At 40.0% G+C, this 16,035-nt stretch overlaps 1 protein-coding gene across 3 annotated transcripts in view; it reads left to right on the top strand.

Annotated features, from left to right (window-relative positions):
• SLC1A1 (solute carrier family 1 member 1) overlaps positions 1-16,035 on the top strand; it is a 56,406-nt gene that overhangs the window by 9,099 nt on the left and 31,272 nt on the right. For all 3 annotated transcript variants that reach the window (XM_076361736.1, XM_076361734.1, XM_076361735.1), the window contains exon 2: positions 5,651-5,791. In XM_076361736.1, coding sequence (XP_076217851.1) covers positions 5,651-5,791 — 141 coding nt within the window. The remainder of the gene's footprint in view (positions 1-5,650; positions 5,792-16,035) is intronic.

The raw sequence follows: 16,035 nt of genomic DNA, 5'->3' as shown, positions 1-16,035 counted from the left end.
TCAGCCCTGCTACAGGCTCCCACAGCACAGAAAGTAGCAGGAGTTACGTGGCTTTGCCGGTTGCAGCGGCCTTCACACCTGCTGTGAGTAAGGGGAGTACCCCACACTGGAGAAGCTGGTTTTTACCCCTCCGGCCAGTGCTCCACCTTGCCTTCATTCCTGAAGGTCCATCACAGGGAGTCACTGTCCACCCAAACTTTCCTCACACTGCAGTCACATGACAGTGTGTCATTCATGTGAAGGAATTTACAACCGCTGCACCCTCAACAGGTTAATCAGAAAGAGGACACAGGGGGTCTCACCACAGTGGAGGAATGAGCACACCTTCCTCCAATACCTTCCTACTAAATATTTCTCAGTAGACCAAGATCTGACTTGGGAACTTTCTTCTTCTGGAATATTTCTGAGAGGACTTTTCTTGACATATCTTTGTAAGCAAGCTGGTAGTCTGAGCAACACCAGCATCCAGAGAGTTAAGATCAGTTGCCATGCAATTATACCCCACAGACTCTAAATCCAACCTCAGCAGTTGTCTGCAGTTTTCTAAGAATCTTGGCTGTTTTCAGTCAACATCAGTATGTTTATTAGAAGGAATGTTAATTGTCAAGTAGAATGTAAAACAGTAAAATACGTAACATTAGAAAATATAAAAAATAATCCAGAGAGAGCTGAATTCATAAGCTGAAATAATAAGTTTATAGGTATTATTATAAGTAAGAATTTCTTCTACACCCTCTATTTTAGTGTTCTGTAGTTGACACTGTGTATTTCTTTGTAGTTAAGACAGCCAGTGATGTTACAGAAACTCTAGAGAGAGCAGAAGAAAAATGGATTTTATAAAATATTACAAAAGGACTCAGACTGCATCACAGACTGCAAAAATCTCACCTGCCTGTGCTGCAATTTGACATGTTTATATTGAACGTTTTGTATTGTGTTTCAAATCAAGTCAGTGAACTTTGTCAGCCTTTTTAGTCCCATGCATCATCTGCTGTAAAGATAATCCAGTTGAGACCCACCAGTATGATAGAAGTAATTGTATTTTAGTCTGTCACATGAACAGTATCTCATGTGAAATTACCTGAAATTATGAGGAACTTAATCACTTTGTTAATAGCACAATCCATGTTGTTGCAGTACAATTAAATAATATCAGGTTTGAACCATGAGACGTGCCCATGTCTTTTCTTCTTTCAATGCCATATCAAAGCAAAATGCTTGTAATTCCCCCAGTGTCTATCAGTATCAGCCAGAATCACTAACTCTGCTCCAGTGAAAGGGAGTTTATACAGGCTGGAATTATACGAAAACAGCACAGTACTTGAAGAAAAATGTAGTAGTCCTGTAGTTGTTCCCATGTAAATAATCTGCATTTTTCCTTAGACAATATTTCAGAAACAAAAGCAATATGCAAAAAGACATACTCTAGATGTAGGGCAGATGATTGTGATAAATGAGTGTTCACCAGATACCCAAATGTCACAGAGTTAGCTTTGCAGATATGCAGAACCTGCAACATAATGGTCTCCCAAGACACATTTTACCTAATTTCTGTGGTTCACTCACTGTACACATGTACACAGGCCACCTTATTACACACAGCCATCATCTTCTAGGCCCTGGAAAGCCTCCGGCTTGGCAGTTGTGATAGATTGAGTGCTACATGCAGTGCAGCCAGTTGCAGGTGCTATCCCCTTGCAGTACTTCCTGCTCCCCGTTTCCTGAGTAGCACAACAAAAAATGGGTCATCCCATACAGAGGAAGCATGTATTCCCTCTAGCTTTTTATGCTGGAACTCCTGGGACTACCTGAAAGATGGGTGCCAACAGATTTCTCTTGGTATGCTCGTTTTCAGCGATTTTCTTTTGCTCTGTTTCCCTTCTCTTGTTCTCACCCTCACCCCTCACTTCTCCTAGTCTGCATTTATGGCCTTTCTTTGAAGGATTTTCTGTCTGTTACCAAGCTTGTAAAAAGACTATGTGCTACTTGGGAGGGTAGTGCCAAGGAGTCAAGGCATGTGTTGTTTCATATGGGTTCAGACAGAAGTGTCCTGTGGCCTCTTCATGCATTGCAATCCCAGGGACCCAGACTGCACCTTTCGCTTTCTGTGCCAGTGGCTGCTGGGAGAGAAAATGTAGACACCATGCTATAGAGATGTGCTGTACTATGCACAGTTGCAATGAGATATTTGCCTTAGAAAACTAAATTAAAGACATGGGACTGTACTGTTTTTTCCACCTTCATTCTTTCCTTCTGCCCAATATTGCAGAAATCTGGACCTTGAGCGGTACATGCCATGGAGCTGTAAGTAGAGGATTGTTCTTGTGGTAAAAATCATAACCTAACTTAGCCATGCGGGCAAGAAGGAATAGCAAGGAGAGGGGATGGAAAAGAAAGAAAAACAAATTAGCATGGACGAGAAGAAAGGTGGAGTGGTTGAAACTGGAAAAGAGGAAGAGGGCAAGCAGGAAAAGTAATGTTTTGCTCTTCAAAAAAAAGCAGAAGTAAATTATTCCATAAATGAAAAAGAGAGAAATGAAAAGAAAGGAAAAATCCTAATACATAGTAGAGGCTTTGCCTACTATAGGTTGTTTTGTGGTTGTTAGAAGTAATTGCACATGTAAGAATTAGTTTCAGAAATGGTGGAATATCAGTAGCATTCATGTAGAGAAATTAACATTTTATAAGACTTTCGTCTGTACTTGCTTAGGGCTGCTGTAATCAATGTGATGTTAAAAGCACTGGTGACCATGTGAAATGTGTTTATGCTCTGCCACACTTCTTTCTGTGCATTATAATTCCCCAGAAGAAAATTCCAGTTGAACTTGGTTATTGAGATGAGGATCAAAAAGTTCTATGTATGTCCATTTCCAGTACATAAGCAAATTTATTCTGCTAACTTTCTAACCTTCTCTTATTACTGTTACAAAATAAAACTTCTTTCTATATTCCCGTGCTAAATTCAAGCAGCAAATGCTAGATGCTAGCTCCAATTAAAAGGTAGCTGCATTTTACTGTATTTTGGCATACTACACAAGTTAATATGGATATAAGTGCTCTGTCTGGTAAAGGAGTAGCATGGACAAGGAATTGAGAGCAATAATGTAATTTCAAGAGATTGTTGGACTGAGGAAGTCTTATTGTCAGTTATTGCTACTAGATAAATAATATCCTCACCAAAGAAAAATAAAACAAATAAAAATATATAAGTGAAAAAGCTTAAGGAAACCCCGCTAAAATTTTGACAGTATGTGGGAAGTTTTTGTATAAAATCCAAAGAAATGAAAAAGAGAACTGTGAAGAATGAAAATGAGGGTGAATTTTTCTACCTGCTAGTAATCCTGCTAAATGTACAATGATCAAACTTCCCAGCTGGCCAAACATGAAAGTCACCACCTGGAATGAAAGGTACATGGTTAGAACATGTCCTCATCACACCTGGTCAAAGTAAAGTGGCATTACACAACTTTTAATACACATACAGTCTAGTCTTGCTGCAATTTAAACATATGCCTACCCTAAGTCGTGTGAGTATCTGAAGACATGGACATTACCTGTATGCTTAGATTCAGCTATTTACACTGGTGTTTTCAGGATCAAAGCCTTAGCAACTTACTTCAATACATTTAGCAGTTTTACAGAGTTCTGTCTTGCTTGGGCTTATCTTGAAGTGCAGACTAATTATTTTCAACACATCTAGTTCAGTCATTAGATTAGAAATAGAGATCATTGTGTCTTATCATTCACTGATCAAGGGCATTTACATAATATTGCAAGTATCTTCAAGGTATTAAGATTCAAGATTGTTGCAAGGAATTTACACTGTCCATGTTCACTGGAACAGATGACACCTAAATCAGAAATCTTAATAGTTGCTTAGAGCAGCCTATTTACCTGAAAGGTTAACTCATTCATTTTCCATCTCTTTATTAACAGGAAAGACTTGGTAGGAGTTTATAATCTGCCTCTATTTTCTTTCAGCTTGTTTTTGCAGGTGCAGATAGAGCACAAAAAAGATGGTTCATTATCTTTTTGTGCTCTCAGAGGCAAATTCTGTGAAGTTAACTAGTAGTTTACATTTCTACATCAACTAACATCCAGATAGTGTGTGAACTAGCACAAACCACAGCCATGGCAAATCTTTAGGGATGATTTTTGCAAAAATCCTTACTTTCTAGAAAAGAATGTTAATGAGTTTCTTCTTTAGTAGAGAATTGGATATGGGATCCCTGTCTATTTCCTTCAGTATCAACAGTACGGACCAGTTGCCTGTGGATTTGCCTAAATCTGGTTTTGAACCTGCTGGTACTGTCTGCCTCAACAATTTCAATCACTTAAAATAAGGAACATATCCTATAAGCCTGTTTAGTCAAACTTTACACCAGCTTCTTGAGCAACATCCAACGTAATGCCTTGTATACCATCAAAAATAAAACTGGGGGAAGAGGTGCATTTGGCTTGGGCACTAGCAGCTTTCCTGTGACCCTGTAAGTTTACATGAGCCACTGAGGCTGGTACAGATAGACTGGTAGCACCTTCTTGTGCTGTTGTAACAATTCTACTGCAAAATACTCACCACTGATGTCACTAAAATACCAAGGGGTACAAATAATTCCATAAACTTCGGTGAGGCTATTCATATGAATAAGGCCTTTCAGCACTCAGTGGATAATGAAGGGTTCAGAGTTGTCATGTCTCACTGAATCCAGTTAGAAATTGGGTCTCTTGATACTCAGTTTAGCCAGGACTGAAGCATTACAAAGCTTGTATGTGAAACAACAGTCATAATGCTTTCTAAACCCAGATGAACACATTTCCTATACCAGTGATTTTCATTTGGAAATCATTTTGAAATGGAAAATAAAGGTTTGCCTGTCAAACTGAAGAAATTTGTCTTTTGGCCTATGATCTATTTTCTTTTGGTAGAACTCTTATCTGTGATTTGTCTCGGAAGCTAGAACTATCTGATAATTCATTTAATCCAAAGATAAGAGGAAGAACAAAGGTGTCATGTGCCAGGGCTCAATCGCTGATTATACTTATAGTCTGGTATTTTGTAGATCAGTCATGTAGTGGAATGAGTGTGAAATATGCTGAGTGTATTTTTGTTGACCAATTTCCTGGAAAATATTAGATTAATTTAGTGATTGTAGTCACGCTCTTTTCTAATTATGTAGAGCAGTAATTACTAAAAGAATTGCTGCTGGGTAGATGTATTTTCACCAATACAAATTATCTAAAATATTTATATCACTTTCTTTCTTTAATGTTTGGTAGTGTTTATATATTGTATTGATTTTTTCAATGCCAGTCATGGGTCTTCTAGAGCTAGTGAAAGCAGGTAAAAAGTCACTGCTGGACTGGACTGATAATCAGAGGGCATAATCAACATTTTTCCAAAGACATACCTAAAGACATCCTACAAGTTCAGAATTATATGTGTTATTACTGTGCCTATCATCAATATATAGAACAGAAAAGGAGACATCTCTTCTCCAATTTGCTTTAGAAGTTCCACCATGGCTCTAAAAATGTGTCTATTGCTTGCTCTTTTTGTTTTACTGGTCTTCTCCTATTTTTCCTCCTTTTTCACCATCTCTCTACTATAAATTACTGCTAATTTGTGTCACATTTTTTATGTGCCTTTTAGGTATTGGAGTCGGCATGCTGGTACGGGAATATGGCAAACTGTCTAACCTGGATAAGTTCTACTTTTCCTTTCCCGGGGAAGTGCTGATGAGAATGCTCAAACTCATCATTCTGCCATTAATCATATCAAGTATGATCACAGGTATGACTGGAAATGTACTGTTAGCTGATGAGATTATTGTTGTGGTTTAGCTTGCTTTCTAAAAGAAATAACATTTAAAACCAATTTGATGGAACTCTATAATGAAAAGTATAGAATGCATACGTTTAGATTAAGCTTTTCTGTATATAATGAGAATGGATTTGGAAGGATTAGCACCATTATCTGTTAATTAAGTTATAAAGAGCTGTGAGATAATAACTTACATGTTTATACATTCTTGTATCTCTTTCTCCCTGTTTTCAGGAGTGGGTTAAACAGTTGCAAATTGCAAGCCCAAAGCTGCAACTGCTTATTCTCAGGTACAGAGTTAACTATTGTAAGTAGTCTCATGCTGCCATTTCACAAGAAAGGGAGAGCTGATCTCATAGCTTACTGTCATAAAAAGAGGAGATTCCTCACCTGCACTTCCCTGGTCTCCACAAACTCCCATGAAGTACCTTGCATGAGCTCTGGTGTTTTCTGAATCCTTCTGTGAGTCCATTCAATTCACTGACCTGACAGAAAACTATAAATTAGGAAAAAAAAAAATCTGTTTGGTATGCTTGGTTCAAAGGAGTTTTGGGGAAGTGCAAGAGAGTGGGGAGGGAGACTGTGTGGCCAGGAAGGGGTTATGGAAGGAAGAGCAAAGCTTCCCTCTTTTGGAAGAAGCAAGCAAGCTGTTGGCTCAAACCCCGCCATGGCATGCTAGAATTTGCTAACAGCTCACCCAGTAGGAAAGATTTTGGAAAGATTTGCTGGAGTAAGCCCAAAGTGAAGAGACAAAACTGGATGTCAAATAGCCTTTCTGGGGGAAAAAAAAAAAAGGGTAAAGAAAGCCAAACAAACTTGTCTTTTTCTTTAAGTCTTTACTGAGGGAACAAGGGTTGTAATTCTCTTTTAGCTTCCTACAATGAATCAGGACACATTTGTCACTATACTGTCCCCTTTCATCTCCACAAAGCCTGTGTTTTGGGAATGTATTCGTGTCCAGGTGTTTGTTGTTTGGTTGGATGGTCATTGAAATACATCAGACATTTGACTGCAGAAAAGGAGAGCATGTTGTGATCAGAAAGTGAAAGGGGAATTTCGATCATGCTATGAAAGTGCTTTCAAGAACAGGATATTGAATACAAACTCCCAAGCTCTTCAAAATTCATGGCCAAAAATATCACTAATTTCAGCAGCGCATCCCAATGGAGCCTATGACAGGAAGAGCCTAAGGGAAGCTGCCAAGGCCTTTGGGGCATATCTGTAATGCAGGGTGACAGGAACCCAGTGTTAGAATTGAAATGGAGAATGTCAAGAGCTGCAAGACGGAGACATCCAGAAAGGAAGGCTGCGAGAGGCAGAGTGAGAAATGGCAGCAGAAAATAGTCAAGGGCTGTGTTCAAAGGAATGAAGGGAGATGAAATGCTTGTTAGTATGTAAAGGAGAGACGAACAGAAAGAGAAATAAAAAGGGCTTGGTGTTTTAATTAATAGACAGGGCAGCAGCATTTTTATATAGAGGAGGAAATGAGACAGAAAGTAAAGGAAAACTGAACTCTACTTTTATCATATTGAACTTGAGTCTGTGACAGGAGATCCAGGAAAAGCTGCCAAGGTAAGACTAATATATTTCTTTTTTCAAGCAAGCTTTTATTTGTGAGTGAAGTTGGGCCTATGTCTTCAGAAATAAATGATACAATTAGGATAACCATGAAATGAATTATTTATTAAATGTATCCCTGTCCAGCACTTGCGAGGGGAAACAAGAATCATGCTGTTAAAAATATTGTGCTGCTATTTAATGTTTAACATTCCAGTATGAGTAAACTGCGTTTGTAACTACTAACACGAGCTTGGATTTTAAAGATTGCAGATTGCAGGAGTTAAATTCATATACAGAGATGAGAATGAGATGCTCTGATTGTGACCTTGGCATATCTAAGAAAAGAAGGGCTTATTTTTTCTACACTTCTGTGTTAGGTTTTTAGGCAAGAAAAAGGAAACAAGATTGATAACAGAAGCTACTTCAATAGAATATGTAGAGCTTTGCTGCTCTTGAAGACAAAAGCACTAGCTGCCTGTGTGCAAGTAATGCTGAAATGTGTGGCAAGCAAATGGACCAGGCATCTCTGTGCATGATGGTTTTCACTGTTGACCTGCATCCTTCTTCAGGATGTTGATGAGATATTTTGCCTCTTGTAAAAGAAATATGGTAACCTTCCAAGCATCAGAAATGCACATTTAAATTGAATAAGTAGGCCTGTGTATAATCATAAAGCACACTAGTCATTTTTCCTCTTTCACAGAGAATGCTGGAGGCTGCAAGGGACCTCTTGAGACCATCTAGTCCAACCCGCCCTGCTCAGGCAGGGTCAGCTAGAGCAGGTTGCCCTGAACCACGTCTAGTCAGGTTTTTAATATCTTCAAGCATGGACACTCCACAACCTCTCAGGGCAACATGTTTGACCAGCCCCACAGTAAAACAATGTTTTCTTGTTCAGATGAAATTTTATGTTTTTTAATTTTTGCCCGTTGTCTCTTGTCTTATGTCTGGGCACCACTGAGAAGAGCCTGACTCTGTCTTCATTCCCATCCATCAGGTATTTGTACACATGAATAAGATCCCCCTGAGCCTTCTCTTCTCCAGGCTGAACAGTCCCAGCTCTCTCAGCCTCTCGTTATGTGAGAGATGCTCCAATCCCTTCATCTTTGTGGCCCTTCGCTGGACTTGGTCCAGTAAGTCCATCTCTTTCTTGTACTGGGGAACCCAGAACTGGACACAGTACTCCAGGTGTGGCCTCACTGGTGTTGTGTTTAGGGGAAAGATCACCTCCCTCCACATGCTGGCAGTGCTCTTAATAATGCTGCCCAGGAGGCTGTTGGCCACCTTTGCTATGAGATGTTGCTGTCTTACAGTCAGCTTGTTGTCCACCAGGACCCTCAAGTCCTTCTCTGCAGAGCTGTTCTCCAGCCAGTCAGCCTCCAGCATGTACTGGTGCCTTGCATTATTCCTCCCCCTATGTAGAGCTTTGCATTTATCTTTATTGATCTTCACAAGATTTCTCTCAGACGAGTTCTCCGGCCCATCCAGGTACCTCTGAATAGCAGTATAACCATCTCATATATTAGCCACTCCTCCCAGTTTTGTGTCATCTGTGAACTTGCTGACGGAGCACTCTGCCCCATCATCTGGGTCATTGATGAAGATGTTAAACAGTATTGGCCCCAGTATTGACCTCTGGGGTACACCAGCAGTGACTTGCCTCCAACCGGACTTGTGCTGGTGATCACAGCCTTCTGGGTCTGGCCATTAAACCACTTTTCAGTTCATCTCACAGTGCAATTATCTAACCTGTTCTTTGTCAGTTTTTCTGTGGGGATGTTATGGGAGACAGTGTCAGAAGCCTTACTAAAGTCAAGGTAGACAACATGACCTCTTCGCAATTCTGAATTTTAGCGCCAAAGCAAAATTCACACTTCCAAAAAATACTGTAAAGAATAGAACAAGGAAGGGAATGAAAAAATTAAGGAGGATCCAGTATGTGTCTTCAGCTACGTCTGTAAACAAGACAGGCACCTCACTGTTAGTGGCAAGGGCACATCTCTGCGTTTGGCTGTGAACCTTCCCTGGAATGGGACACAAAAGTATTTTCCTCAAAAGTAACCTCATCGTTATTGGCTAAACGCAGGACATACAAGGATAGCACCACAACCTGCATGCTGGCTGTCCTTGGTGGGACCAGTGGAACCACCATACTTGGTGGCACACCTCCTCAGGATTTGCATATTATGCAGACCCCTATAGGGCTTATATCCGATGATCACAGCTGTCAGACCTGTGTACATGTTCACAGGCTCAGTGGCAGACATTTAGGGCCCCAATACATATGAAGTTACTGCAGTAAAACTTGTGACAACACATCAGCTGGGCCTGAATGACTGTCTTTTTAGTTCACAAGCTAAGGGGATGCTACTTAGCTCACCATGAGAGAAATTTAAACATTGTCATGTTATTGTGCCTTTGCTGCTGCTAAGACTGTGCACAGGGACAATTGTAATGGCTCATTTGGTGCATAATTGTAACCAGACCATGGTGCTGGGTCCAAAGGTGTCTAGGAAGTTTTGATGCCTACAGGAGGCTATTTTGTGAATGTATGTCATGTCAAAATACTGGATTTTGGTGACTAGTAATACTTTTGCACAAGAATCACCAAGACATTATTCAAGATAGGATATATAGTTTTCTTTTTTAGGATTAGAATGTCTTAAAAGGTAATGTCATATCCTGAAAAACATCAACTTATACATATGCTTTTGAGACAGTGAGCTATGTACAAATGCATGTCCCGTGACCAGATCCCTTTCCATTTGGACATAATGATGTAAATCAAGCCCACAGCAAAGACAGCGATAGTAGGAATCACTCCTTGAGATTCCAGGAGTTTCTGCAAAATTTAAACTATTAGTAATTTTAACTTGTTGGGGGAAATCCTGTCTTAGTGGAAAAGCTCTCACTGACTTCTTCAGTTAGAGCAGGAACACACTTAGTCTATTTTCAAATTGAAAAGGCAAAATTCTCCCTCTTTGGTTAAATGGAGGGCTTTGTAGAATGTGGTTTTCCTCTGCAAACCCAGTTCCCCAGAGTATAAAAGAGGGAAGGATTGTTTACATACATATTTTACATAGCGTATGAGTTGCAATTTGTGGAATTTTTCCACTGACCTGCCTGGAGGCTGAACTGTAACCTAGTAAAAAAAACTAACATAAGCACTGAGCATTTATTTGTTTGGAAAAGTTTGAAAAGGATGGTTAATAGGTCCGTGCTTTGGGGTCAGAAGAGTCTGAGTAGTGCCATGCTCTTCTGAATTATTCTTAGTCTACCTCAGAGCCGAATTTTAAGTTTAATTTACTCCGACCCATAAGCCCACCACTGATAATTCAGTTCAAAATATCTAGCTCTTTTGGATCTCCAAGAGATTTCTATCCCTCAAATTAGCTAATAGTATGCTAATAGTACACTAATGCATCATTCATGTGCAGGAATTATTTTGTATTTTCTGTTTCCTGCTGTAGTGGCATGGGAAAAGTGAAAATGAAAATCAAAAACCTAGAGTGTTACTCAAGACAATTGCTATGACATCCAGAACTACACCTGTACTGAGTGTAATACTCCACACCCCAAATCCAATTCCTTGAAATAATGCTCTCAAAGAAGAAATGATTAGGCAAATACCAAAAATACATTATTTTTAGGTGCCCCGTAGAGAGAAAGAATTGAGAGGAATCTCTTGTGTGTTTCCTGGGAGTTTTGAGGCTTAAATCTAATCATTCTGGGAGTACTTAAGATCCTATAAAATGTCTTTGAAAGTCTTGGAAATTCACCACTCTAATTTCATTCAGAGAATGAAAATTGCCTAGAATTGTGCAGTGCATTTCATCACGTCTGCATACTGAGCAGACTAGTTCCCTTTAATCACTTTTAGCCTTCTTTCTCATGGACTGAGATTCACAGGGTATGTAATGGCAGTAAATGTTTGCAAATCTGTTTTCTGTCTGGATCGCAACTGAACTTAGGCTGGAGACAACTGTGCAGTTTCCTGGACAGTTGTTCCCCTGCACTTGGGTGCAAGCTGGGGAAACTTACATGCCCAACCTGGAGCTAAGTCATCAACACAAAGTGTCTGGCCTTCTTTCCTGCACCTAAGTCCCGTGTTAGTAGCTAGTGTCAGGCGATCTGGATCTTACCCAACACCCCCAGCCCTCCAGATACTACCGAAGTGCCATGGCTCTGCTTCCCATCTCTCTTCAATCAGTCTTTCTAAGCTGGGGTTATTTCAGACTGCCCATCTCATTGATTTTCAAACTACATGCCATGGACCGTGATGTGGAGGTCTTTCTTCAGGGCTAGAATGTTTTCTGTCAAAAACTTCCCCTAAAAACTGGCATCGCATGTCTGATGAATGACCTTTCTTTGATCATGTTTCCAGGGTTACCCATAAATGTCAGAAATCTTAGCTGTGTAGCGGTCATGTCTGTTCTGTTTTCTGCATCATGCTTTGGGTTAAAAGATGTGACATATAACACAGCAGGTTCATGTCTCTGATCTCAATATTGATGACATAATTTTACCAGCTATTCAACATCTATTTTAAGTTCTACAATAACTTCTCCCTCATTTGTTATCTTTTCTCCCTGATGAAACATTACTAAAGCTTTTCTTTATGTTTCTGACCTTCCCTGCAATTCGAGTCTTCACAGGCAGCTCCAAAGAGGCTAGAACAGATGCACAGGAGTTTCCTGGCTCGTGAATTTGTGCAGGGTCAGCTATGGGGAACACCAAAATTCCTTAAAGCAATTGATGAGGTATTTGTAGGTTACACACAGCGTACCTCAGGAACAGTGAAAAAAAGACAGTATCAATTGCCTTTCTGAGGGCAGCTGTATGTGAGCTATAAATACAACTGCCTTGCTGTGTGTCTGATGATGTTCCAACCACTAGGTTTCCATGACTATAGAAATAAAGTCTTCCTTTACTCCAGGGCCTGCTTTGATTACTGCTGCAGTACTGTCTGAAGCATCCTGCCAGTCCCACCTTTCCCAGTACCAACTGCACACTCTTTTACTTGCACTTCTTGCTTGTAGTACAAAGATAACGATTCCACAACAAATCTGGCTTATTCTAGCTGACAATGACCTGTTAACAAATGCGTGAGAGATAAAAACGTCCCAGTGAAGTACCTGGGCTATGTGCCTTTTCCCATTTGCAGAGACCGTTGCTTTCCCTGTGGAACGAGGATGTTGAATCATGGCTGATGGATGGGTATCTTGAATAGGTTATTTGTTCTTTTCCACTGTTCAAAATTAAAGTGTCGGTTTCCTACCTTGGATCTATGTTTGGGAAGTTACTAGTTTGCTTTATCACAATGCCACCGAGTTTGGTGAATGGAGACAAAATGTACAAAATGGGAGACAAAAGAGCTGGAATGCAATGAGAAAAAATCAAAGTAGAGTATTAATCAGCTTGTTCTTATTTCTCATGTTTACCTTTGAAAGTCAGAACAGTTCAGACTTAAACAACCTTTTTTTTTGTCCACTATATTAGTAATTTAAGTTAAAACACGCTGAGGCTGTGCCTGTGCTCAAGGATAGACCTGCCAGTTCCATTAGATATAAAATGTCCACAGATTTAAAGTACTGTAAAGGAGCACAGGCAAGGAAATAGTGGGAGAACAAATCTCTTTTGTTTCCTGTAATGCAGGGCTTCCAAATCAATTTTCCTTTGGTATCACCATTCCTGGGGTGGCAGCTGCCTCAGCAGTTTCCATTTCTGCAAGTTCAAGAAGCACAGCTATTGAGAGACGCTCTGTGACTGAGGCATCCTTAACAGGCCCTGTGCATCACCAGCAGGCACACTAGTTTCCACTCCTTGGGGAATCCCTGATCTAGCTTAACATACTCAGAGACTGTCTCTTGAGAGATCTGCATGTTCTTCGCTTGCTTTTCTATGTTTCTGAAGCCAAAAGAACGTCCAAGAAAGCAGGTCCATTGTGTAATATTAGTAAACTAGTTATCTGGGCTCAGGCAGGAAACTCACCTTGTCCCTTTGTATCATGTACATTGTGCAAAGGACAGAAAATGTTACACTACTGCTAATGAGTTTTGCCTTCAGTTTGTACTGAGGAATGCTGGAGGTCCTGTCCCCGCTGTCCATGTGCAGTCATTGAGGCAGGGAGGACTGCAGAGTCATGGGCTATTAATGGACTTCTGTCACAGTCATCTACTCCTTTCCCATCAATATCAGTTGACCTTTGCAACTGAGACAGCCCCTACATTATTTAAGGTTTTAAATTATAGTAATAAAACTTTGAAGTGCACTTCTGGTTCATGGAGCATGATTACCACTAGCTCTCAAGGGCAAAGAGCCCCAACACAACACAACAGCCATTCTGCGGCATTGGCAGTCACCTCCTCCTGTCCCAGCCGTATTACTGTGGGGCTGCTTGTGGCAACCACTGTGGATGGGTCTGAAGTGAGTTAGTGTCTTCTGCTCTTCTGTTCTGGAGCTCAGGACGTAAACAACAATTGCACTATGTAAAACAGATTGCATTCACTTTTTTAGCCCATTTCCCTGTGTGTGGACATCATGATCGATTAAAAAATGTAGTGTCATGTTAAAGTTTTCCTTTTAAGAGTCTGGAAGCTAAAACTTGTCTACCTATATGTTTTACCACCAGCCATTTTGAGGTAACTGAACTACTTTCAGCACTCCAGGTTTTCTGTATTAACTCCATACATATTTCACCTGCAACAGTGCAGAGGCTATATTTTTGCTATATCCATGAACCAAATCTGATTTCTCTTATAAATCTTGCTAGCCTGTCCATCTTGGCAGATTGATGTGTCATCTCTTCCCTCCTTATAACGTCTTATTATATTCCACCCAAGGAACATCATATCTCCTGAAAAGGCATTAAATTGAGATTATATAACCTCTAAGAGCTTTTAATTTTCCTACAAGTGATACCATTTGCAAAGAAGAGGAATGGAAGGCAGTACTAATACCTTCTTTCTATGCATGTAGTCCAGTAAACTCTCTAGGGAAAGATCATAATGCAATGCTGCAATGCTGATTGTGCCAACTGCCTACAGGGCAGCACAGCAGTCCCTTAGCAAACTGATATCCCAGGGTCAGAAATTTTTCTTTACATCTTACCTGAACTGCCTTCCATTTTATAATGATTTCATCCCTTTCATTGCCATAAACTATTCATTTCCCATTTATTCCTCCCTTTCTATCTGGTATTTAGAAAGGTTCATAACAACTACTTTTTCAACCCCATCCTGAATCATCCAGGACATCCCCTTTCAGTATTTGGAATATTCTCTATAACTATTATTGCATTCCATGCTTTAGTCTGTTTCTTAAAAAAAACCACAATCTTTTTTCAATGCCTTTTCAAAGTTAGAAGACCAATATTTATCATGCGAATCCAGTGGTAGTCTCACTAGATCATGTAAGTAGGAACTCAGAACAGATCCTGTCAGCTTCCGCTGATCTTCAGAAGCTTTGAGAACAGCTAAGAAGTACTGCAGGAGATGCACTTGATGATGGCACTGAAATTTGTAGAGCAGCAAAAAAAAATGTCAAGGTGCCTAGGTATGATTGTTGCTGCTGAACAGAGTCAATCACAGCACCAAATTGTAGATGTAGTCTCTTATGATGTATTGAAAAAGAACACCTGGAAGCATAAATCCTTGTGCTCAGTTTGGACACCTCTGTAGAAAGGTATGACAAACCCTAAGGATGTAGGTGTTATCCCCTAGGGAACCAGTAAGATGATAATCACTGGAAGTCAGAAGAGCCCCATGATTGTTTCCAGTCCTTAATGCAACCCTTTTCACTCCCAGATCTCACAAGACCACAGGATTAATGAAGCACAGTGAACAACTCTAGAATTACAGTGTTACACCTTTTGCCAAAGCCATTTGGACACATGTGCATTTGTACAGGCCTCCAAAGTGAACACTGATACAAAGCACACAACAACACAGTGCAAATATCATCTTGTACAGAGAACAAGAACTTGACTTTTAATCATGCGGGGCACTGATTTGCTTGTTTCAGTTTAAAATATTTATCTCAACTGTACACATCTCAGAGGGGAAAAAAATCTATAATTCATGGATCACATGGTTTCAGTTTTTGGTCAGGGTTAGTACCTGTAGTACAGAGCAAGTGTTCTACCCTGGACAGTAGATCTTGCAAGTGTTGGTAATTTTTCTGTGATGATAGCAACTGCAGCCAGTCACTTGGCTATCCACTCCATGCTGTATAAAAATGTTGATGCCAGCATAAAATTTCTATTTAATGTGGGAAATATTGGTCATTCCAACAGGCAGGAACAAAATAGGAGGAGGAGCTAATGGGGTAGTAACCTTTCAACATCTTTGAAGGTTTTAGTAATGCACTGTAAGTGGTTCCCTCTCCTGCATTCTATTACATAAATGAAAAGATTAATGTTAGTGAGTACTTGATTTTTTTACCTGACTTTATAGGTTGCTCCTTAGGAACTGCCATCAGCTCATAAGTCTGTTAATGGCCAGCTTCAGAGAAAGCTTTATAATATCCAGATGCAGAATAATTTCCCATCACAGAGGTTTCAGTCTAATCTAGTAGCTTGATATTGCTATAAACTGAAACAACTGGTTTCTTTATCTTTCATGTTATATTAACTGCTGTGATTTTGGGTATTTCTA

This window comes from Aptenodytes patagonicus, chromosome Z, assembly GCF_965638725.1.
Source record: "Aptenodytes patagonicus chromosome Z, bAptPat1.pri.cur, whole genome shotgun sequence".
Taxonomy (NCBI): Eukaryota; Metazoa; Chordata; class Aves; order Sphenisciformes; family Spheniscidae; genus Aptenodytes; species Aptenodytes patagonicus.
The sequence above is the reverse complement of the archived record's forward strand: the minus strand, read 5'-3'. Positions and strand labels throughout refer to the sequence as shown.